Raw genomic sequence first — 24,345 nt, forward strand, 5'->3', positions numbered from 1 at the left:
ATGTGTGCTGAAGAATGTCTCGCAGTTGGTCCCCCTACGTCTTTTAAGCTGTTTGCTTTGGCACAATAGCCTACGTAATGTTTTCCTGTTTCCAAACACCAGTTGAGTTAATGGTGTTTCCAAATGGTCATTATCATATTCTAAATCAAGAGACAAGCATCTCAACTATTCTAGGGACACAAAGACTTCAGTAGTTCTTCTCATACCACACTACCACAGGCATGACATTAAGAAAACATTATCTTTAGGGAAACTGGAGTTAAATATATTGGATAAAATTTGCTTAAGCTACAACTTGCAACCGTAAATGTAATATTTGGAGAATAGCTTTGCTTGCTGATCTGTAGGGGAAGAGGTAGGAGCTGAGCAGCTCAAGCAGCTAAATAAACTGGAAGTGACTCACAAGTCCCAGATCCCAATACCCATTATTAACATCCCCCACATCTCCCACATCCATGGAGAACTCCCCTGTGGTACGGTGGAGATAATTGGGCCTGAACCAGAGAAATGGAAATAATTTCATCAACAAAAGTGCAGAAGGGCATGACTTTGGTCTGCTGGGTGTTTATTATGGTCAGAAGTGATTTAACTGGTATGTTGACAGACTCCATGCCTGTGCCGTGTGGTCAGACCCCTCTGGTTGGATGCCGATGACATTGTGATATCATCTGAAATACAGAGCAGAGCATAACAGGAAACCTGCAGCTCAATAATAGTCATTGTGCTGATGGTGTTTTGGGTTATCTGAGTCACGCGGATGAGACTAACATGCACTGTCCGTGCAGCGGGTGTCACCTGTGTGGCAGTTGCTCATCTTTTTCCTGACATTGTGTGAGATACTGAACCCTAAGAAGTCCGATCACACTCTTAGTTTGCTGTGGGGCAAGATATTATGTCAAGATGTTCTTTCATTGTGAGAACTTTTTCTATCAATCACACATAACTCATACGATATCTGTTGCTCTGAGAATGAAACAAACCCCAGATGACAGCCCTGAAAAATCTATTGTAAACACCCGCTTGAAGATGGATTTGATTCAGAGGAATTCCTGATATCTGGGATCTATCTGTGGCTGACAGACTGTCAATTTCCTCTGTGTGGTTGTTCTCTCAGGGATGGGTGGATGCACAAAGTGACTCAACTTGGATCAGGCTGCAAGCAACCTTGTCTGAGTCATAGTGTCCCTTGGAAGGCCGCACGTTTCAATTATAAAGGCATGCTGCGGGTATTTCATGAAAATTTATGTAAACAGTCCAATAATAAATAAGACATGCTTCTATCTAGATTTAGAGTTGTGTTTTGTTGTGAAGCATATTTGGCATTTAGTTTTGTTGATGCTCTTACAACTGTCGTTCACTTTGTGGGAAACAGTGTTTTTCTGTGGTGAACGGTTAGTTATCTTAAAGAGTGATTCAATATTTTGGGCAATTTCGAAGAGTTAGATCAGAAGCTTGACAACAACTTAATGTCTGTGTTAACAAACCAAGTTAGCCTCACTTGGCCTAATGACTGGATAGTTAGCAACTGTCTGCAAGGTTCAAAAATACATCTACAGGCACTTCTAACCATGACTTGACAAGAGAAATGCTAAAATGACTATTGTTAGGTTTCGAGGACATTTTCATGTTGAAAATATGAATGCGCGCACACGCACACACACACACACACACACACGCACACACACACACACACACACACACACACACACACACACACACACACACACACACACACACACACACACACACACACACACACACACGCACACACACACACACTTGTTGAATACGTGGTCATCACTCGTCATGCAGAAGGGACTGATATCCCATCTGACTACTCCCAAAATCCTTCTGCAGTAACACAACAAGCCCAAACATACAGCCAGAGCAAGTTCCAAAGGAAAGAAGAACAAGGAGTCCTGTAGAAGATAGTATGCCACCCACAGAGGCCTGATTTCAACATCATAGATTCAATCTGGGATTAAATGAAGAGACGGGATACAGTCCTCTAATCCAGAAACAACGTACCTGCAAAGTACTTCCTATAAACCTATAATAGATGTTAGCTCAGAGAGAGCTAAAGGTAAGGAAACACACAAGTAGAAAAACATGAAGGAAACAGTGGAGAGACTCCTTCTGATCATTCCCTCTGCATCTGTGCTGTGAAATCATGAGTTTATTTGAAATAAACTGCACCCATGGCAGTCATTCCTATTTCTGAAACGAAAACACAGAATTTTTGTCTAATGAAGGCTGAGTTATTTTATTAAATTACCCATTGATCTGATTACATACATTGAACCTTATGAGGGAAAAACTACCTCAGAGGAAGGAGAGAAGACAGGAGGGGGGCTTCAAATAATCTTCCAAATCAACCCAATTACATTTGTAATGTCATCAAATTATAACCCCCAAAAACTAGCAACATGAAACCACAACTCTAGGAGTTGGATGTCAAATGTCCTGCCATATCTTGCACAATGATGTGAGTCATTTTCCAGCGAAAAATATCACATGCTTTGCCAAGATGAGGGATTTACCCGTAGTCACGGTCCAAACTTTCCTGTAGGCAAAAACCGATTAGAATAGCTCAGTCATCAAAAGCATTTCAGAGACAGAACCGCCGTGACTTTAGATTTTATTGTTTGCATGCCTTTTGTTTGTGATTTCCTCCTCTGTTTGAGTTGAATGCCATACGGTGATGTGAAACTGTGAACACTAAAGTAAATCTTACCAGGATGAGCTACGCTCTCTGTGGTTGAATGTTTTTTTACGTAGCCTTAGGTATAAGTGTGTTGGGTGTAGTCCCAGGTTTTCTGTTGCATCTGTAGCCACACCCAACAGTGCACTGTCCATGCCCTGCGGTACACTTCTACATTACTGCAGCAAAGGCTAAACCACTGGAGAGCAGCAAGAAACGTCTTACCGTCGGTTATAAGTTGCTCTTTAAAAGGGAACTTGCTGCTTTGCTGCAGAAGTAGACTCCAGGACCCCAGGACATCAATGTTAGGTGTGGTTACAGGTGCAGAGAGTACACTTCGGACCACACCCAACCACATCCACTGGGTAGTCTGAGGTAAAACAGGCTCAAACCTCTTAGAAAACTCTTAGCTAGAAAGGCTGGTGTTAAGTTACTTTTTAAAGGGTAAACACAATATCATATTGAGCTAACACAATCTCTACCAATATAAAAAAGGAAATACAACAAGAAGAGGGCAATGAATGTGAGAAGAATGGTCATATGGTCATGTGGGCTGTAGGGACATGGATCGCTTTGTCTGACATGGATACCAACTGGACAGTGATAGTGAAGTGATAGTCAGAGCTAACAAGTGAGAAGGAAAAGCTGTCTGGTGGTGGTTTCGGTCTTTTTTCTCGGGTGTTTGTGTGTCTGTAGGAGAACGTCAGTAGCCACACAGTTTGTTAATGTAGGTAATGTTAAGTAAATAGTGTGTAAATGCCTGAATATGGCACAACTATCAGTGTTCCCATGTTTCTTGATGGTGCTTAATAAAGTCACATGCAGACACCTGCGAGAGGCACAGCATTATACTATGTTGTAATACCATACTGTGTTATACTTTCTATACAATACCACATTTCTTTGCGGTTTATACTTCTAGTGGCAATATACACACAACACAGAAACACAGCAATGCAGCATGTAGTCATAGATATGGGCAGTATAGTTGTCAGTTAACAAGAAATGATACTACATAAACACGTATATAAAAACAATCCCCAGGACAGCTGTTGACGCAACAGACTTTGATCAGTTTAAGTATATAACTGCTATATAACTTTTTCTTACTATGCAAACTTCATACCTAACTTTGGGCATATATAAAATGACATAAGTGTACGTGTAGGGTGCAGAAGTTAAACACTCCAAACTGTAAAGTACAAAATAAGTCACGGACTGCAGCTGAGCGAGACAGTGTTTACAATCTTTTACACGAGGCATTAAAAGTTATATATCAAATGTGCTTGCCAACAGTTGCATTATCTCCCTTTTGGCTTTGCCTCAAGTTTTAAACTTGGCTTAAGTTCACCCCAAGATTTCACAGCAAATAACTTCTTGAAAGACCTCTGTGATTATCTCGTTTTTGCCAAACAGCTGTTTCAAGGCCACTAGGGAAGAGAGAGAGAGAGAGGGAGAAGAGGTCTATGATGGGAGCAGTGGTTCAAACAAGAGACTGAGAGGCACAGAGACGGGAGAAAATATAGGATGAACAGAGGGGACACATAGAGACAGACAAACCAAGAGACATAAAGAGACTTGTTTGATTGTGTCTTTGGCCAGAAGTGAGAGGAGGAGAGTGGGAGGAATAAACAATTAACATGAACAGTACTCTGGGGAATGTGGGTTTCCCTGACAACAGCGGGCATAGCCAAACAGAACGGGCCTTTCATAACAATTCAAGACAAACAGAAATGTCTCCCTTATTAGCATCCAGGCTATGGCAAAAAAGGGACATCCCTTCCTGTCATCCAGGAGAAGAAATGTAGATTTATTTTTTTCCTCCTCAAAATCTTTTATATTCAGTTCAGCTTCTGCTCTCCATATTTTAAATCACTTCCAAATGTGGACTTGCACAGAAAAAAAAAGATTATCATACTGCAGAAACTGATCTGTAGGAACAGTTCGACTAGATCTACAGAGAATGTTCTTATAAAGCCTCAGGTAACTTCGGGTTTGCGTAGAAATGCAAAAGAAACAGCAGAAGTTGATCAGAGTAAATGGGACAAGAGGAAGATGAAACACTGGCAGACACTCCTGGCCCAGATACTGCTCCAGAGAGAAGGAGAGAGAGAAAAGTGTTCGATTATATAGTTGATTATGAATTTGTGTTGTGGGATAGGTGGGGTTTGGGGTTGTTCACAGCAGTGTTTGATGAGCCAGCTGGTCCACCCTGAGCCCTGGCAAAGGTGCGGAGCTATAATCAGTGGCAGATGACTTTGAACAATAGTTCAAAATTGAATTTGCTCGAGTTAGTTAGAGTTAGACGAGAAGATTAATACCACTGTGATCTCTGTACTGTAAATATACAGCTGGAGACAGCAGCCACTTAGAAAAGCTTAGCTTTAAAAAAAAAAAAAAGATTGGAAACAAAGGGAGAAAGTGCAAGTCTGGATTTGTCCAAAAGGTAACACAATTCACCACCAGCTAAACGGCACAAACTGATCTTCCTGGAGTCTTCCCAGAAGACCTCACATAACCTCAAGACGAAAGCAAAACAGAACCTTAAAAACATGCTAAAGATTTCGTTTCCGTCTCTGATTGAAAGGTTTAAACCCACTGGATGTGATGAGAAGTGAGCTCTTTTGCACTTCTGGACATAGCCGACGTAGCTTTTTCAGGTCTCTTTGCTAAATCAAACTCTAAATCAAACCTGCTCCAGCTACAAAGTCATCAGCAGAAAGACGCGATGTGATATTGATCTTCTCATCATGCTCAACCCCCATTTAATATATTTCCCAAAAACTGCTGCATTCATTTGGCAACAAAAACAACTCAGCTGAATTCTGCACATGCTTCATGCAATGATAATTGTTGACACTACGTTTTTCATTACTAAGTCCATCTATGAACAATTTGCTGCAGGACAGGGAGGAGCGGGAGGAGGTTGGCCAACTGTTCAGCCATGCATGAGTCCCAACTTACTACCCCCACCCCTCTTGTTCTTTCTTCTTTCCTCTCTGTCTTTCTGGGCTCAGTTGAGCCTATTCTAGTCACTACATAGCATAATATTTACCAACAGCTTGCACATTTCTCAGCATGGGTGGGTCAACTGGAAATCAGATATCCAGCATTTGGCATCAGAGCCATACTCTGCCCACTGAACTCATTCCTCTGAACAAACAGTCACAGGAACAGTGAGGGCGCTTCTGAGCGTAAATGTCAAAGTTTCAGAGAGAATAATCCGAGCTGTAAAACAAGCGAGGTCTTGAAATGAAATAAGCAGCTTTCATGAAGGTGAACAACTCAGTGTGAAAGTGTGTTTGGGGAAAAACACTGATGTGTGTGTCTTATAAAATGATTTAATGAGTAGTTCAAGGATGTTTTTGTGCAGAGAGAAGGGGCTAGGAGGAGGAATCTGGCTGTGTTGCCCAATCTAATTGACATTGTGTCAAATTTTCTCTCAAAAACTCACAAATACACATGAGTCTTGTTAGTTTTCAACCATTCTCTCTGCACGTGTACATTCCTTCTCTTCATCGCTCTTCAACATCAGTTTTGGACTGGCTGCACGGGTCTCAGGCCAGCTGCTTTAGCCTTTGTCAGTTCTCAACGAAAATAAAACTGTAATATATATGAATATTACATCAATATTTACAGTATCGTCTCTATAAAGAGTCGCCATAACCAATTTCAGAGTATAAAAACTACATAAGGTCATAATGAGACTCACTTTGAATTCACTGGTCAAATCATATAAGACCATTATCAAAATGCAGATTCTGAATTCAAGACACTGACAATAACTTTTGGGTTGCCAGTTCCAAGTTGTGTTTACCCTATGCCTACCTATTAGTCTTCTTAACTTTATTCATCTAATAAGGTCTAATTAACCACATATTTCTTGATAGTTTATGAAAAATATTAAAGTCATAATCACTTGCCAAACAGAGAGGTTAAATACACCTCAGGGGTGTTTTTCCCCTCACAAACGGTCAATTCAATCCTGGATCTAATCAATAGCTTATAACTGATGCATAAGACGTAATAAATTAAAAACTGTAGTTCTGTGAAGGTTTATTATGTGAGTGAAGAGCTGGTTAATGTCAAACAACTGAAAGTTAATAATTATTTCAATAACCTAATCTGGGCTTGTTGTTTTTGAGTAACTCACTGAAAAAAAAGTGTAAATATTTATATTTAACATTATTTTTAGTTATTTTTTTTGTCCTGTGCTGTCAATAGTTGTGATTGAGTCCATTTGGCTTTTTAATTATTGTTCTAAGAAAAAGCTAAATCACTAGCTTTTTGAAAACATTAAAACCTTTAAAAATCAATGATAGGTCTGATAAATCTGAGTGATGTAACAAACATTTACTGTTTTTTTTAACAAAAGCATCGACTCTTATATGTAAAAAGCGTGAACTGGATTAGATTTCATTATTCTAAACCTGTCAAACAAAGGAGAAAGAAGATGCACTTAAGGTGGTATCTCACCAGCAACACTGATCCGTCACATGACCGTGCTGCGCTCGGACACACACACACACACACACACACACACACACACACACACACACACACACACACACACACACACACACACACACACTGGGTAAATCCTCGTCGGCAGATGTGACACTGTGCGCGCAGACGGACAGCTGGGACACCGCCTCCTCCAGCAGCGCACAATGATCCAACTTCCTCAGGATCGACCGGGCTGCTTGTTTCTGTCAACTCCAAACTGCGGCGGAGTGAATACGGTCTTCAGTTCGTGAGAGAAGGGCCGAAAAAAAAAAAAAAACGACTGGTCTCCTTTTTTTTTTTTTGTTTTTCCATCGGGAGTGTTCACTGGTTAAACTCCCATCGCGGGGAGTCTGCCTGCTCTGCTATAAGGGACCTGAAGAGATTTCCCCTCAGTGTTGATCCAGCAGCTCACCTGCAGACGTGAAGCCATGCGCTCCCGGGCTGCTCTCACCCGGTAAGTCACGTCTGTGTCAGGGTCTGTCCGTGCGCAACAGAACAAGTGGATCACAGGAGTGAGCTGTAGAGAGCATAGAGCCTGTGGGAGGAAAGATAAGTCAGTGTTTCCTGCACATGTTAACATTACAGTGATGAGAAGCTGAGTTAATATTAAACAGGACGCTTTCAATGTCTGATTTGCATTAATACAGGTAGGGTTTTGTTAACATGATACTTTATCTCTTCACCAGCTCCATTACAGTACTGTAGGCTCTATTATATTCCAGAGCAACACAGACATTAAGTGTGTTATAGATACGAAAACTACGGCCTGGATCACCCTTCACCCATTTACAAAGAAATAGTCTATATTCGGTGCAACAAATTGTTGTTCAGCCTCTCTTGAAGGCTTAAGGCCAATCCCACAGGCCACTTTAGGAATTTTCCATCAGAGCCTAGTAAGGCCTGATCACTGCCCCGTCTGTCATATTTGCTGCATTAAAAACACTGGACGTTTACTGCTGCCAAATTCCAGCGCAGATAAAAATTCTTCATGTTTAAATACTCCCTCAGCTACCATGCTTGGTATTGTAATCCATGATGTTGGTTTTAGGAATGGGAATGTTTTCCATGCAGGTAGTTATAGACGTCCAGGGATCTGGACACGTTTGATCAGAACCTTTTAGGTTCTGCAGAAATTTTGGGCACATTCTGTTTTTTTTTTTTTGTACAGTAGTTCACCTGACTTCTATTTCCACCTATCCACAGGTTCACTTCTTTCCTGTTTCTCTTCTTCCTTCCCTCTGTGTTCTCCTCATCTTCCTCCTCCCACCCTCAGTGGATTCTCCAGCGCGTCCCTGTGGTCCTACCGCAGCAAATAGAGGAACGACCTGCCCCTGACTTTGTGTCTCCAGTCCATCTGTATGTCACCTCCCCCTGTGACCCAGAATGCCACAAGAGCGCTCCGCGTCCAAGCTACTGGGACCTGCGGCGTCTTCTGTCTTATGAGACTCTCCACTCTGATGGTCAACTAACTGAGACTGCCATTGGGATTTATGGGTACAACCCCAATTCTAACACCAGTCCGGCCTCCTCCTCAGGGTCGTCTGTGAAGGCTGAGAGGTCACGCGTCAGGAGAAAGCGACAGATCTTCGGCCATGATGGGCGTTTTAGCATTGCCGGGCAGAACTTCCTGCTTAAATATCCATTTTCAGTGGCTGTCAAACTGTCCACTGGGTGTTCTGGTACACTAGTGGGGAATCGTCACGTTCTAACAGCTGCTCATTGTGTTCACGATGGAAAAAACTACGTGAAAGGAGCTCAGAAACTCAGAGTGGGCTTTTTAAAACCCAAACAACGAAACATGCCCATGTCCAACCATGTTAGACATGTCTCTGCACCTTATGCGCCACCAACCAATGATAAAATGAAGTTCCAATGGATCAGAGTCAAACGCACTCATGTTCCAAAGGGGTGGATTAAAGGGAACGCCAATGACATAGGGATGGACTATGATTATGCTTTGCTTGAACTCAAGAAACCCCACAAACGCAGACACATGAAGATAGGAGTCAGCCCCTCAGCTCAGCGGCTGCCTGGTCAACGGGTTCATTTCTCAGGATTTGATAATGACCGGCCAGGTCAGCTGGTGTATCGGTTCTGTCGCGCCGGCGAGGAGACATCAGACCTGCTGTACCAGCACTGTGATGCTCAACCTGGGGCCAGTGGCTCAGGAGTGTACGCCCGCATGTGGGATGGCCAGCGTCAGCGTTGGGAGCGGAAGGTGATTGGCGTGTTTTCTGGGCATCAGTGGGTAGAGCGCCAAGGGGCGTCTCAGGAATTCAATGTAGCCGTGAGAATAACGCCTCTCAAATACGCTCAGATCTGCTACTGGATAAAAGGAAATTTTTTGGACTGCCGAGAGGGGTGAGGAAAAGGTGGAGAGTGAGCAGGATACAAGGGCGTAGATGCAAAACCATGAGAGGACAAGCTCCTCATACAATTTTCTAGAATACTGTGGCCGAAAGAATCCACACTTTTGATCCATTACATGTAGCACTGACATAACAGATATATATTTTTTGTTTGTTGCCTCTATTCTCAGGCATCAATATGTGTAGCAAAAGTACGGACACTCGATAGTGATGCAAAATTAAATAAATACGGCATGTTGAGTTTCAATTAAGCTTAGTTTTGTATCTTCACCCACTTTTCCAAAACATAATACAGTTATTTACATTAGTGTGGGCCACTGTGGTGCAGGTTTATCTGCTTCTACGAACATTAAGCACCTCAGATGTGGAAAATAGACTCATGTAAAAAGATGTTTTAGAGTAGGCAGCAAGGAGCAGGGACTGGGGGAAAAACTTTAGCTATGCATTATAGCATTATTTTTCTTAAGCTAATACTAAAGATTGCACTGTTAAAACTGTATCTACTGGAAATTATGACTTTTGTAGATGAATGTAAGAAGAAGGTAAGTCAGCTACCAAAGGTGCCAAACGTTTCTATCATGCATCTCCTTCTCAGACACTCTAGTTATCTACAGGCATCGTTTATTGTCTCAGCTAAATGAACAGTGAAAAGTGTTTTCGAACATTCAACCTGTCACACTGATCGACCTTAAACAACTTCAGATGACTGGTGATATGTAACACGTCTGTTGAATACTGTACTTTAATTCTCAGCTCCACCATGTGGCAAAGATAAAAACCGCAAGTGTGTGCATTGAAGATGACACCAACTTATCCTTGGCCTACATAGGCACTTCTTGTTTGTCCTCACATTTGTGACACTGCATCATTTGAGTGGAACTAAACTGAATACTGTGGCAAATGGAAAATATATGCTTTGAAATAATTACGTCTCATATTTCTTCCATCTGCTCATATGCTCTACACATAAATACACACCATGCTGGTTTAAACACAAAACATTCATTTTATTTCCGACATCAAAAAGCATTCTCAGAAATGCTGTGGGAAAGCTGAACACTGAAAAAGGTGAAATATGGGGACCAGGTCTTCTACAGCACCGAAAAATTCAGGTTCAACCAGGACTCTGAAAGCCCATCCTTATGGGATATGGCACATCATTTGATAACTTTAATAGTAAACAGAACACAGATCAACGTAGTCAGTGTCAATTATACTTTTATCTCCCAATTGCCTAAAGGCTAGAGGACAATCCAGTACACCTCAGGTCAAAGTAATCAAAAAGTGACAAATTGAAAAGCTTTCCCCGATGATTTGCTTCTGCTGTTATTTCACGGCTTGGCTAAACCAAACAAAGACAACACGCCTGGCACAGTATGTAAGTAAAATGAGCACATAACGACTGACATAGAAGCAAGATTTAAAGCAAACCTTAATCTGTCTCCTGAGATGAGGGCAAGTTAAAGATGACATAATCCTTCGCCTTCATTATAAAACTGATATTTCATTGATGATGCTCAACTGAAGATTGCTCTGCCAATTATAAAAACATGCCAGCAGCTCCAATCATTTGCTAAATTTGCTACATTCAAGTGGAAAATAACTGCAAAGAGAATATAAGCACCAAAGATCTCGTTTATGGGCAGAGTTTGCAGATAAAGCAGAATAATGGCCGCATGAATGACATCCGAGTTTTAACGAAGAAAACAAAAAAAAAAACATCACATTTGTTCTTACTCTGCGATTCAGATACTGTATACACACTGGTTCATCTCACAGGTACTTTTCATCCACCTCATTTACACAACACAGGAAGTACCGATTCTCAGATTTTCTGTTCAGACTTTCGCTCCTGATAAAAAAAAAAAAAAAAAAAAAGGGGCTTTTAAGTTATACTGATTTCTATCTGAATACAGGGCCATTAACAAGTCCTGACACTTATCCATGCTACAACCTGATGTTTTGCACTGCCTGTAGATTAAAGCTGGTGACTTCAGAATAAAAGGATGTTCAGCAAGTGTGACTAAACAGAGAAGGCAACCACATGCAAGGCAACCCGTTTGTAACACCCTTCTGGTAACTGAGAACACAAACTGTAATTAAGTGCCACATACAAATATTTCCCCTCCAGCTGTCTTCACCTTTTGATTTCGGACTCATCACTCATCCGCACATTCTCCGACTGTCACATCCATATACATGTGAAGTGACATTGGGCAAAAGCTTAGATCCTGGGACGTACCAAGAGCATTTATTATTAGCCACATACGTTCTGTTATCTGTATCCGGTCCACAAAGATATGAACTTAATGTGATATGGTCTTCACTCCCATTATTTCAGCATAGAGGCACCGATGTTGAATAAAATAAACAGTGACCAGATGACCTTAAAGAACACAAGTCATGTGCTATAAAACTTGTAGGATTTCAGCCTGTCAAACTGTGGTTAGAGTTTTGACTCTAATCATCACTTTGTTACAGCACCACAACCAGGGCATGCAAGGCTGTACAGCAAGATAGAAACACCCACGGTCAAACTGACATTTTTGGGCGTGCTTTGAGTTAAATGACACAAATAGTATCTCAATCCCTTCTCACTTGCTGACAGCCTTGTGTACATTTGTAAAATAAGTGGTGCTACAGCTGCTCCTCCAGGTATCCAGTGCTAAGAAACAAGCAGATACTGACAGTAAAGACACAGTCACAATGTGAATGAGGAAGATAAGAGTACCGTAACTTTTCTTCTTGAATACTAATCAAGTCAAAATCCAAATTTTATTTGATTTTGTGGTAGAAGAACTTAGGCCTCTATTCTCAAAAGAGCTGGACACTTATATGAATTCACTTTTTTGCATTGTAGTAGACAGATGAGAAGATCAATACCACTTGTAAGGTAAATATGAAGCTACTCCCAGCAGCTCACTTGGGTTAGCGGACTTTAACAGATAAACAGCAAACCTTTTATTCTACTGTTACCGTTCGTTCCCAGCACCTCCAAAATACAAATTAATTAATTATTATTGTCTGATTCATCACATCCAACCATCTTCTTCTCTTGCATTACTAAAGAATCTGCAGTTTAAACATGTCAACTGGCTGTTTTATAGTGTGTTGTGTGCTGTAATGTGGTGAGCAACTTTTCAATTTTACACTTTGGTTTTTGTATTAATTAAAATAAGCAGCTTCATATTATGAGTGGTACTGAGCCTCTAATCCAACTCTGGGCCTCAAAGAAAAACAAGGTATTTCACAAACGTTTTCCTTTAAGACCAGTGACAATAGAAGATCAGCATTAACTGCATTAAACAATGCTGGAAGTGATCAAATTATCCTATTACCCCAAAAAGAAATTGGTTTCTGATTTGCAGGTTGGCATCCTCAATGTTGACGCAGAATATGAGCCAAATCCAGATTCAAAATCTCAGGCATTTTTTCAGGAAATTTACATAGGTTTTCGCTGACTGTCGAGGCCAAGTCTGCTCTGTGATTGGCCACCTGCACTTAAATATCTTTGGTGAAAGTCACCTCCTGGCATTCCTCGACTTCCCTGTCGACTAGCAACAACCTAACACAACATGCTTTTGTCACTGTGGTAATGCCCGGTGTAACTCGAAATAGTATACAAAATAAAAATATTCTTTTAAATAGGTATATATAAACATTGCATTAAAAATAGAACCGTATCAAAACAATTATGAGTTCACAGTCTGTCCCTTAACCTCCAAAACACCCTCCAGCCATCTTTCCTCCACATCCAGAGTTTGTAGGTGAGGTCTCGCTGCGCGAAGACTTTACTGTGACTTGAGCCCCAAACTGTTGGAGGGCAGAGGGTAGGCGTAGGCTTTGCCCAGCACAATGCGGTCTCTGAGCAGTTTAAAAAGGACATAGTAGTTACAGAAGAGAATGAGACCCAGAGACAGAGTGTGGTTCCAGCGTTCAGAGCGCAGCAGAGAGTATAACTGGTATAAAATCACACTCGACTCAATCCAGATCAGCAGGTTCAGGATCCGCAATGGCTTGTGGAACAGGAACTAGAAAACCAACATGAAGAAAGTTAATTAAAATAAAAAGACTGAATAGAAACATGTGATATACAAGGGATGGATATAATAAAATTAACTTGTGAAATACATGCATTCAGCTGCAGAGCAGATCTGTGGCTCTTTGACTGATGAGTCAATAAATACAGACATGCAGACTAAATTATAATCTTACTTATTCAAATTCTAAAAATACTCTAAATTCATAGTCATCTCAATGACAAGTAAGCAACCTCAGGAAAGTTCCAGTTAAAATAAATGTTTTAATAACTTTATTTTCCACATGTTAAGCATTTGTAGCATGTTAAGTCTTTATTTTAGACAGTTGAGAGATGACAGGACACTTGTGGAAAGAGAGATGAAATAGAGGCTGCATTGTGATGTACTGTGCTGATTCAACACTGGAAAGTAAATGTATAATATCATCAGTGTTAGCCAGTGAGTTGAATCAAACAGATCCCCATGTTACTTCTCACAGTATCAAGCTACAAGATTATGTTGTAAAAAGTTGCCTAAAGCTGGGTTTATACTTGATGCTAGTTGTTAAGCTGGGTGTTAACCTCATCAAGTTGTGTTTTTCTTTGCACTGATGTGGTACATGTGTATTTACATTGTTTCAGTCTGATAGAGAAAGGTGGTTCATAGGGGAGAGAGTTTGCAGAACAACCTCTACCAACATCAGAAATTTGTGAACGTGAAAGTGAACACAAACAGCCTAGAGAGGCATACATCAGCAAATGCAAATTGCCTGTGTATTGGAAGGAAGTCATTCAGGCGAGATGGTAAATGTTCTGCTTTAATAGGCTGCAGAAAACCAACATTATAATTGGCTTGGCTCTGGTAAAGGTTTCCTGACTATTCCATCCACCCTAATGTAAATTAAGTTAGATTCACTGTCACTGTGACAGAAAGTCAGATACTTACATAAAACCTTGCATGGGAAACGTCAGAGGGCAGAGCGACATTATAGGGTCCAACTGCCTTATACAGACATCGACTGTGTCGTACCAAAACCCCCTGAGGCCAAATAGTGCTTTCTGACCACCTGCAAACATATTAACACCACAGTTAAACACGCATATTAAAGTCACTTTTAAACCACAAGTACAAATGTGTGCACAAAAGCCCACTCACACATGCTGAGGTGCGTTGCTATATGAGCCATGCTCCAGTTTCTGCCAGCGGCCCAGGTGAGCTGCCGAGCGATGAAGCAGGTCACAGTAGCTGGGGGGCAGCAGCTGACTCATCAGCATCACAAATGCATTGATCCACACCATGATCAGGTGCTCACATGACCAGCGCATGTCATAGTACTGCGTGCTCTATAAAAATCATAAAAATTTACAAAAAACACAGGTAAGACTGCAGACAACCAGAGAGGTACTGAGGAGATGGTGCAGCAAGAGTACAAGATGTACAACTTTAAAATGAACAATGAAATATTAAAAAACCCAAAGATACCAACCTTTACAAAACAGAGAGGCAGGAAGGCAACATAGTAAGCACTGAACAACGAGTTGAACAGCACCTCCTTGATTCGTCGATTGAAGTCGCTCTTTAGCTCCTCCACCTCAGCTCGAATTAACTCTGGTGTGTGAGAGTGTGTGTGTGGTGGGCACGTGTGAGTGGGCATGTGTGGGGGGCTGGAGAACTGCTCTCTTAGGTTCTCTCGTAACAAGAAGAGAAAGTCACGTGGTCGAAAGAACGGGGACTCTGTGAGGTCGGTCTGCTGGTGATCGGCTGGGTAATTGCAGTCAGCTGATGCTGTTTGGCTTTTCCCTCCCTCCTGATGGAAACAGCAGAGCGGGACATACACGCCAAATCTGACACGGAGGGAGAGTGGTGAGTGAACGAGGACAAAAGAACAGAGCAGTGAGTTTTAGTTTCAGGTAATGGTGAAATGCTACATATTTTAAATGGGGGCAAGTGTTTAAAAATTAGTTTAATGCAAAATAGCAAATTTATTTATATTGTTCAATGTCACAGTGACACAGTGGTTGGCACTGGCCTTTCTGTCTGTCCAACACTGGTCTCTCAGTCTCCTCCCACAGTCAAAAGACGTGCAGATTTGGTTAACTGGCAACTCTTAATTGCCTATAGGTCTGAGTGTAATCATGAATGTCAGCTAGGAGCAGTTCCACCTTATACCTAATTCTAACTGATGGATGCAAGTTTTCATGTTTTTCTTAAAACCTACAAGTAGTCATGGTTTGTGTATGAGAGCACCCGAGTCACAAAACACAAAGAAGTTTGATGCCACAATAAGGAAAAGTGATAACACTTCACTTTACCATTAACGGAGTCAGGTGTTAATATGACAGTTATGATAATCTGAGTAGTGAATCAACATTTTAAACAGGGTGGCAAATTAGATTTGAACTTTCCACCACTATGGCTCTACTCTTTAAGCGGGTGAACACAGGTGTGTTAAAGATTCACCCTATCTGATAAAGTTCAACATCAGACATACACAAACCACCTAAGAGAGAAAGCAGGGTTTGAAATTCTCGTTCTGCTGCGTTTCTATTCTTCACATAACTACTTATGTTTTGGTGTGAAACAGTTTTCACAGTTATCCTCATTCGTCTCATTCACTGCACCACACCCCTTTCTATGATGGACGGCCTTTTACTCTACATTCATGTGTGGCCATTTAGGGCAAAGTATTAACACTTTAACACTACTGCCTTCTGTCATTTAGACATTTGTACACATATACTCAGGCCTTTAGAGAGTGGGGGATTGACGGTATCAAATACTCACGGGTATCCCAGGAAGAGGAGGTTGAGCACAGAGTGGTTCTTGCAGAGGTTGACTAATGTCCAGCAGAGCACCCAACCACACAAGGTCAGCAGGCAGAGTCGAGCTGTGATGAGAACCACATAGCGGAGCAGTGATCCACTGCTGCTCTGAGACACCTGGACAAGAAAGATGACAGGTTAACTCAAATATCAGAGAGGCTGCAGCACCAGCACACCCACTTCAGGTGTTCAGTTTCCACATAGCTTATGTGTTAGCGGACAGGTCTGTATGTTTACCTCAGAAACTATAGTCCAAACAAGCCTCCTGGCCAACATAACTGTGATGAAGATAACCAGGTGGTAGTCCATTAGATGAAAGTTCTGTAGCAGCAATGAAGTGAGAAGAAAAACACTATTATTAGTTTCCCATTATGTTTGAGTTGTTTCATTTCACCAAAAATATCTGATGTGACTTATATACTCTCCACTGACAGATTCATAGTTCAGCTAAAACTAATATAGTTCAATAAATCCTTCTTTTGCACTGCCAGTAATCATTTTTAATTTCCACCATTATCACCTTTCTCCCATTTACATTCAAGTCTTGTTTCCTGTGAGATGAAAATATTGGTCATTGTTGTTTATTCTAAGGTCACAACCACAGCACATAGCATGTTTCCAATAATAGAGAGGACAGAAGAAAATGAAAGTAAAAAAATATATAAGCTACTGATTAAGCACCAGTAACTCAAAGTGAAGAAAACAGAAAACTATAATAAAGCTAAACGCGTACACTGCAGATGTTTTGCACTGGACTACATTTTAAATATTAGCCCTATTTTGTGGATATTGAGCGGAAAGAGAGGAACTGACAGTGTGCGTTAAGTGTGTGCTCTTACAAGTGAGGTAGAGGTAGCAGGGTGGCTGTATGGGTACCACCAGACTGTCCTGTAGATGTTGATGTACTGGACAAACAAGGCCACCAGCAAATAAAGAAAAAGCAGGAATTCAAACAGCAGGCTGCTGTCCAATGGCAGCTCGGGGATCCTCGAGTGGCGGACAGGCTCCGGTGTAATGAAGGCTGAGAGAGGCGGGGCAGACAGACCCACAGAGTTACTGCTCCTGAAAGAAAACACAAACCTGGGGTTTAACAACATATACAAACACTCACAGACAAGACAGATCTGTGCTGATGAAGTTTGTATCAGACCTACTACAGCCTGTTAGTAATCAAAACATTAACACAGCAAATGCTTCATCTTCTCAAACCTTGACTGTAAGAGCTCAGCTAAGTGAAATAATTCTATTAGGACACTATTTTCATAAACAATTACTGCATAGTTTATAATAATGTTTTATTTATTCTCTACATTAGCTAGTACCATCTCCTCAGCTGTGTGGACTTCTGTTTCACACTGAAGTGAAGGCATCTTTGTGGTATAGACTGTTGGTTAGACAAGAAGTGTCCTTTGCAACCTCTTATGGGTTTGTATCAAAAGACAACTCAGCACAAAAGTTAGCAAAATGTTAGCAACAATACTTCCCGTCTCCCCCAAGGGCCTACAGCTGCATGCTGGGAAGGAGTTAAAGCTTTTACTATTACCAATTTAAATACTTCAAACACTGTTTTTATTTGAGCTTTCTAGCAGCAGGCATGAGCAGAGCACTGACAACTCAGTTACATATTTACAGTGAGACAAGTTTGCCATTAGAGTGTTTTACCCAGATTAGCTGCCTACACTCGCTTGCAGGCTTTGTTTCATTAGTCATTACAGTGTAGGATGACTATTGTCAAAAAGGTCCTTCACACCATCACAGTATTCAAATATCTGGAGCAACCAAGAGTCCACAACTCAAAGGTATTTAGTAAGACAGAGCAAAACAGCAAAATTCCTATGTATATAACAAAAAATAAAAAAGAGTGCTGACTACATTCTGCATCCGTTCAGTTAATCAACACATCATTCAGTTGAAGCTATGCATGGCTGTACGTACCTGTTCCTGAGGCTCGTACCATTGCCGAGGTTGCCTCCAACCAGAGTCTGCAGGGACGGCAGAGCAGAGCGACTTAGCTGCTGTCTGCTGGGACCCCTGCGACCTCCCGGCATGGTCGCCAGTTATCGAGGCAACCGCGGACGTCGGCCACCAACCAACAGCCACCGGGATTTCTCCCCTTCTCCTCAATGAACCACCATGTACAGACAGGCCACTGTAGAGGAAAGCGACAAACAGGACAGAGTTAACACAAAATGTAAACAGCAGTGAAGTGACAATTATTATATCAATTTATCAACTATTTTCTCCATAAAATTGACAAGGTAACATCTCGAGGTGACTTGTTTTGTCTGACCAACACTAAACCTAAAAATATTCTGTTTACTATTGTATGCGACACAGAAACACATGAACTTCTCATGTTTGAGGCGCTGAAAACCAGAGCATGTTTACAATTGCTGCTCTAAAACAATTGGTTCATTATTAAAAAGCTGCAGATTAATCACCTGTCTGTTGACTAATTGCTGTAGTTCTTTAGTGAAATTAATTATGAAAAGATTTTTAGAGCACTGTACAGATTCCCCAGTTTTTGAATGAGCTGGTTCTCAGTTCTGTTTTTGTCTGTCTCGGTGTGGATATTAGTAAAAAATTAGTAGTAGAGTAGAGTTAAGAGCTTTTTAAAGTAAAAATGGTACATTTTAGAAAGACTAGAGTGTCCACGTTCACGTGAACAACTTTCACACACTAGGTTTTTGTTTAAACATCCAAACAGGTTTTATTCTCACTATTGTTAATGAAAGATTAAGCCAAACAGATTTTGAATAATTGGATAAAAAGTAGCCAGCACAGTTGGAGGTGTGACCTTAAAGATACAGTATGCAGCTTAAGCTAGTGCTAACATGACGCTTAAGATCAATCCACTCTAGTCCACCCGGTCCTCCCTCTCTCGCCTCTGCTCTTCTTCCATCTGCTTTGCTCTGCCACGTCCTGCACAGTCCTTCAAGTATTTGTCATTATCGAATTACAATAAATAACAATGTTGCAAAACTCACTAATCAAGCAGAAATAGTTCACCAAAAATCTTTTCGTGAATACCTCTGCACCTCTGCCAGGCTCCTCTGTGAGTCCGACAGGATGAGGTGACAGCACCTTTCCACAAAACAGGTTTGGTTTCGCTATGAGCATCTATAGCACTTTGAAACATACAAATACATTTGTGTATGTTCCAAATGTCATTTATCTTCATTCATTTGTGCAGATTTAAAAGAATGAAGAGATAAAAATAACACCAAACCACTTTTTGTTTGATGCTACTTTGATCAAGCTCTCCAGACCTACTTTAGATGAATGGCATGTTACCATGACGCCATTACCATCAATGTTTCAGTCCTGAAAAACCTGCCAGGGTTTTCCCCAGAAAACTATGTAGCAGAGGTAGTGAGCTACACATATCCTGATGTACCTTTTTTTTAACATCAGTTTATTTAGTAGACAAATAAATTATATAGTAGGACATTAAGAAAGGCATTATGTGTTGTATGAAATAGTCTCTGCTCATTTTTAAGAATGATTGTCACAGGTTGTGTTTATGTATCATAATTATAAATACTTTCCTTAAACATCTATGACAGCAAAGTAGATCTCTTTATGTTTTGGCCTGTGGTTCCGACAAAATGTAAAACTTGATAGTCATTTTAACTCTTTGGAGCTGTTTCACATACTCTAACTCCATTCATACAAGATAAAGAAACTATTAAACACACCTCCTAGAATAACAGTACTACATCCTCTAGAATGATTGTGCAGTTGAATCAACACATCTTTGCAACAGTTTAAAGAAAAACTGAAGATAAAGGGAGGATGTATTACAGGACTGTTGGATTAAACCGGATTACATTTAGTCTGGTGTACCTAATATTTAAGTGACAACTGAGTTAACATAGACAGACTCAAAGTAAGAACTTACCCCCTGGAGGGTTCACTTCACAGAATTAGTTCTGCTACCAGATCACCATCATCACCTTTGTGGTGGCAACACTCCTGGCTGCTGTCAAACCACAGCTTAACAATGCAAACAGAGGCGTCACTAATCTACAACCAGCCAGAGTTTCAGGCCTGTTTACACACAGTCGGCCTGTTTAAGCTCATGTTGGAAAGAATCACCTAGAGGTGTTTGCAGAGGCACTGACAATTTAGAAGTGGAGGTCAACGTGAAATAACTGATGAGTTGTCAGCAAACAGCTTATACTGTATATTTCTGCTGTTCATTAAGAGTAAAACAAACTAAAAACTGACAACCTGAGGACGATGCTTCATCCTCTTCCCAACATGAAAGTGCAAAAGCCTTTGTACCTGTATAATTTCGAAAAGCTTGGTAATGGGCCTATTCCACAGCACACAGTTGAAGCTGTCATAGCAGGAAAAGTGCAACAAATAACATTTCAAATGGCTCAACCAGTACACCGGTGAACCAGCAAGAACAATACTGTGACACACCTAGGTGGAACGCAGACATTAATTATGTTGTTACCGATTACACCGGGGCCTTTCCTGCTACGACATGTCATATCATCTGTTGTAACAAAGACTTGGCATCTCCGTACAGAGTGCAGAAATGAAGGCTTATTAATGATATATATTTGATATATTTATAATTATTTGTCAGCATGTTAACGATCACTTTGCTTTGTTGTTTTTCAATGTCAATGTAACATTTGGTTGTTTAAAATAGGTCGGTGAAGATTCTCAGTCGTCCAGGTGAAGTTATCTGGAATTTGAGTCATAGCATCTGGACTTCCTTCTTGTCAGGTCAAAACGTTTCACTACTCATCCAAGTACCTTCTTCTGGATGAGTAGTGAAACCACTTCCGTAGGAAGCTACTTAGATGAGTAGTGAAATCTTTTAGACATAACAAGATGAAAGTCCAGTTGCCATGACAGAAGATTAATTAACTAACTAACTCAATATCTATTAATTAAAAGTGTAAAGTGCAGAATTAATTAATTATTGAGTGAAATATATCTGTGGGACATCTTAACGTTGAAATATTCTCTAGTCGCAGCTTCTCAGATGTGACTGTCTGCAGCTGTGATTTGTCTTATGAGACAGTAAACTGAACATTATTGGATTTGGGTGCTGGTAGAAAAAAAACATGATATCTGAAGGTGTATTCTAGGGAAACTCAAGGTGCTGTAGCACTGCTTTCCACAACACACATCACTTTATTAACATTTTTATTAACAGAATATGTAGTTCTTTAATTGTTTAGTCAACTTGACAGAAAATGTATAAGCTTAATATATATAGATGCTTTAGTTACTGTTAAATAGTTTTTCTCAAATATGAGGATTTTTCTTAGTCACGTGGTAGTAAACTGAACGTCTCTGTGTTTGGACTGTTAGATAAAACAAGACGTGTGTGATTATAGTTGGCATTTCATCTAGCAGTTTATATAAAAATGTATTTATAACAAAAAAAATTTAAATAGCTGCCCAGAACAGCCTAATTAAAAAATAAAAATAAACTAAATAAAATCAACAGTAAAAAGTTAAACCTGAGGCTGAGTATCTAAACTTATATTCAGATATTGACTTGAACATCCTTGTTCTGTGGGTTAAAATATTAAAAAGTCCCGTACAACTGCATAGGCTGTTAAAAAAAAAAAACACAAACCAAATACAGATAACATCTAGCCTCTGCATCTGTATTTCCTTCATGGTGACACAACTTATGTAACATTGTGGGCAAAATACAACAAACTCTGTGGTCAATCTAGTTGAAATATTAAACTACATTAAATATTAATTTTCCACAGTAAATAGTTAACACACACACACACACACACGCGCGCGCGCGCAGAGAAACACACACTTACTGCTGAAAGTCAAGAGTGAAAACAGGAACTGGAGAAGTTTCCTACCACGGAGGGATTGCAGGATGGCACTGTGTCTGATTTAAAGTCAGTACAACACGTTTTTAGTTTTCACCCCGACACAAACATTTCAAGTGTCGATAATGGTGGCTGAAAATGAAGTAGTGATTAGATCTGCACGTTGTTTGCACCCGTGCAGACTCTTGGATGTTTGTATGTTGTTAGTACAAAGACTTCCACAGTGAGACGAGCATTACAGCTGCCTGTCTGTGCGGATCATGACATCTCGCAGCGCTGTCATGTTGCACACGGCGGAAACTTGGGAACCCACTTTAAGAGGCCTTAAAATACAAAGACGTAAGCTTGTAGCTGAGCGGTAGCCTTTAAAAATCTACGCTAAATAGTTTCAAAAGGTTCGTAAAGCCGTCTTTACTCACACAACATCGATAACATACGGAGGGGTGAGCTGGACGAGGATGCATCAGTCAGTTGTGAGACAAGTCCACACAGCACGGAGCATTTCTCCACCTTCCAGCTTCACTGTCTCCGACTGCGCTGATGTGGTGACAGCCTGCGAGGGTACCGACGGTGCTGGAGGGTCGCTTCCCCCCCGGCTGAAAGCATAAAACGGGTTCAAAAGTTAGCCCCGGGCTGGAGAAGCAACAGTGTAAATGCGTTGCACAGAGACCGACGTGGCAAGCGCGCATCTCCGATCCGCCACGTCATCAGCGAGCGACGGAGACACTGCACAGTCGCAGTTTGACAGAACACACGGCTGGTCTGGAGTCAGCGTCGCTGCCATACTCTCAACTTTAATTCTGTCAATATTTGCTAATAACCTCTGTGAAAGACGTTAATATTAATCATTTTATGAACTGTTTAGCATTGAATAATACATTTGCTAAAATACTGCAGCCTACTTAAGTACAGATTTGGAAAGCACTGCAGTTTTGTAGCCTACAACTATGAGATAAACCTACTTGAGTATTCCCATTTTGTTACTTTTACTTTTTTCTCTACAACAATTAACACATTTTGACAGAGCTTTTGTAATGAACACAGAGTTAACAGCCAACAAACAGGAATGCCCAAACATAACATGGCTCAGTTTAAAAGGGCCAATGTAAATTGAGATAAAATACTACAAATTAATTAGTGTTGCAATGTTCGGATGATCACACTATTCAGAAGTTTATAATTATTTAAGTAACAGGAGAAAAGCAAATGTTACAGTGATGTGTATACCTGAAAAAGTCTACGTTAAGACAACTGTAATATAGTCATCAAGGATGTGGTTAGTGAAGTGAGAAAAGCAAAGTCATCTTCTTTCATGAAGTTGTTTGCTGGGTCACAGCAAGTTCACAAAGCAGTAGCTCACTTGTTTGTAATACACTCACCAATCACACAATAAACCTGAGTAAGGATTTATTTAAATATATAAACAAAAATAATTCAATAGCTTATTTGTTAAATCAGTATAAGACTGAGGCTGTATGAATTCTCTTTACATTACTTGGGTCGATCAAGGTGAGTAAGCAACTATACTAATGTAAGTCAACAAATAAAGTAAGCAACTGAACAGTTCAAAAGACAAAGACACTCTATATCTTCTTAGATGTTTATCTTCTTACAAACATAGATAAAGCAAATAGCACATGTAACCTATAACCTGTAAGTTTCCACAGACTTTGAATGTCTGTTTTCATCCCAGTGTTGAGGCATTTCAATTATACCAGTAATCTCACAAGAGCATGGCATTTTGAAAATAACTGCATTCATGTCACCCACTGTTCTTTCTCTCTCAAGCACATGAACATACAGGCCGTGTGTCTGCCTCTCTCTTTTCTTTCTCCCCCTCTCCCTTGTGTCTTCTATTCTTCTTCCAGGTCCTCATTATGAGACTTTACTCAAGTTAAGGGAACCAATACTTTAAAAACATACTGTATGAAAGTACAAGTACTTTACTAATATGGTTCAAGTCTGTACTCTCTTGTTGGCATTTTCCTGCTTGATGTTGATGATGGTATTTTTAAAGCAGTCATTCAACTAGAATCTAGCACAGGATATTTACAGTGTTTGGGAGAAAGTTCAAATGTGAATAATAATAGAACAAAACAGCCA

At 40.5% G+C, this 24,345-nt stretch overlaps 2 protein-coding genes across 3 annotated transcripts; one reads left to right on the forward strand and one right to left on the reverse strand.

Moving 5' to 3' along the window:
* The first annotated feature begins 7,340 nt into the window (after nucleotides 1–7,340).
* Nucleotides 7,341–10,501, forward strand: LOC113174866 (serine protease 23). Its single transcript, XM_026379044.1, has 2 exons — nucleotides 7,341–7,661; nucleotides 8,411–10,501. Exons 1-2 carry the CDS (start codon nucleotides 7,636–7,638, stop codon nucleotides 9,570–9,572), a joined length of 1,188 nt encoding a protein of 395 aa, XP_026234829.1. The 5' UTR covers nucleotides 7,341–7,635; the 3' UTR covers nucleotides 9,573–10,501.
* Nucleotides 10,502–10,562: 61 nt separating this feature from the next.
* Nucleotides 10,563–22,954, reverse strand: tmem39a (transmembrane protein 39A). Of its 2 annotated transcripts, none has more exons than XM_026379043.1 (9): nucleotides 22,680–22,954; nucleotides 18,353–18,566; nucleotides 17,257–17,479; nucleotides 16,655–16,738; nucleotides 16,380–16,534; nucleotides 15,082–15,439; nucleotides 14,751–14,938; nucleotides 14,541–14,661; nucleotides 10,563–13,607 (listed from the first exon to the last, which is right to left on the reverse strand). In XM_026379043.1, exons 2-9 carry the CDS (start codon nucleotides 18,463–18,465, stop codon nucleotides 13,368–13,370), a joined length of 1,482 nt encoding a protein of 493 aa, XP_026234828.1. In that variant the 5' UTR covers nucleotides 18,466–18,566; nucleotides 22,680–22,954; the 3' UTR covers nucleotides 10,563–13,367. The 2 variants fall into 2 exon arrangements, with proteins under 2 accessions (XP_026234828.1, XP_026234827.1); XM_026379042.1 differs by having other exon boundaries at nucleotides 22,662–22,954.
* Nucleotides 22,955–24,345: the final 1,391 nt, after the last annotated feature.

This window comes from Anabas testudineus, chromosome 3, assembly GCF_900324465.2.
Source record: "Anabas testudineus chromosome 3, fAnaTes1.2, whole genome shotgun sequence".
Classification (NCBI taxonomy): Eukaryota; Metazoa; Chordata; class Actinopteri; order Anabantiformes; family Anabantidae; genus Anabas; species Anabas testudineus.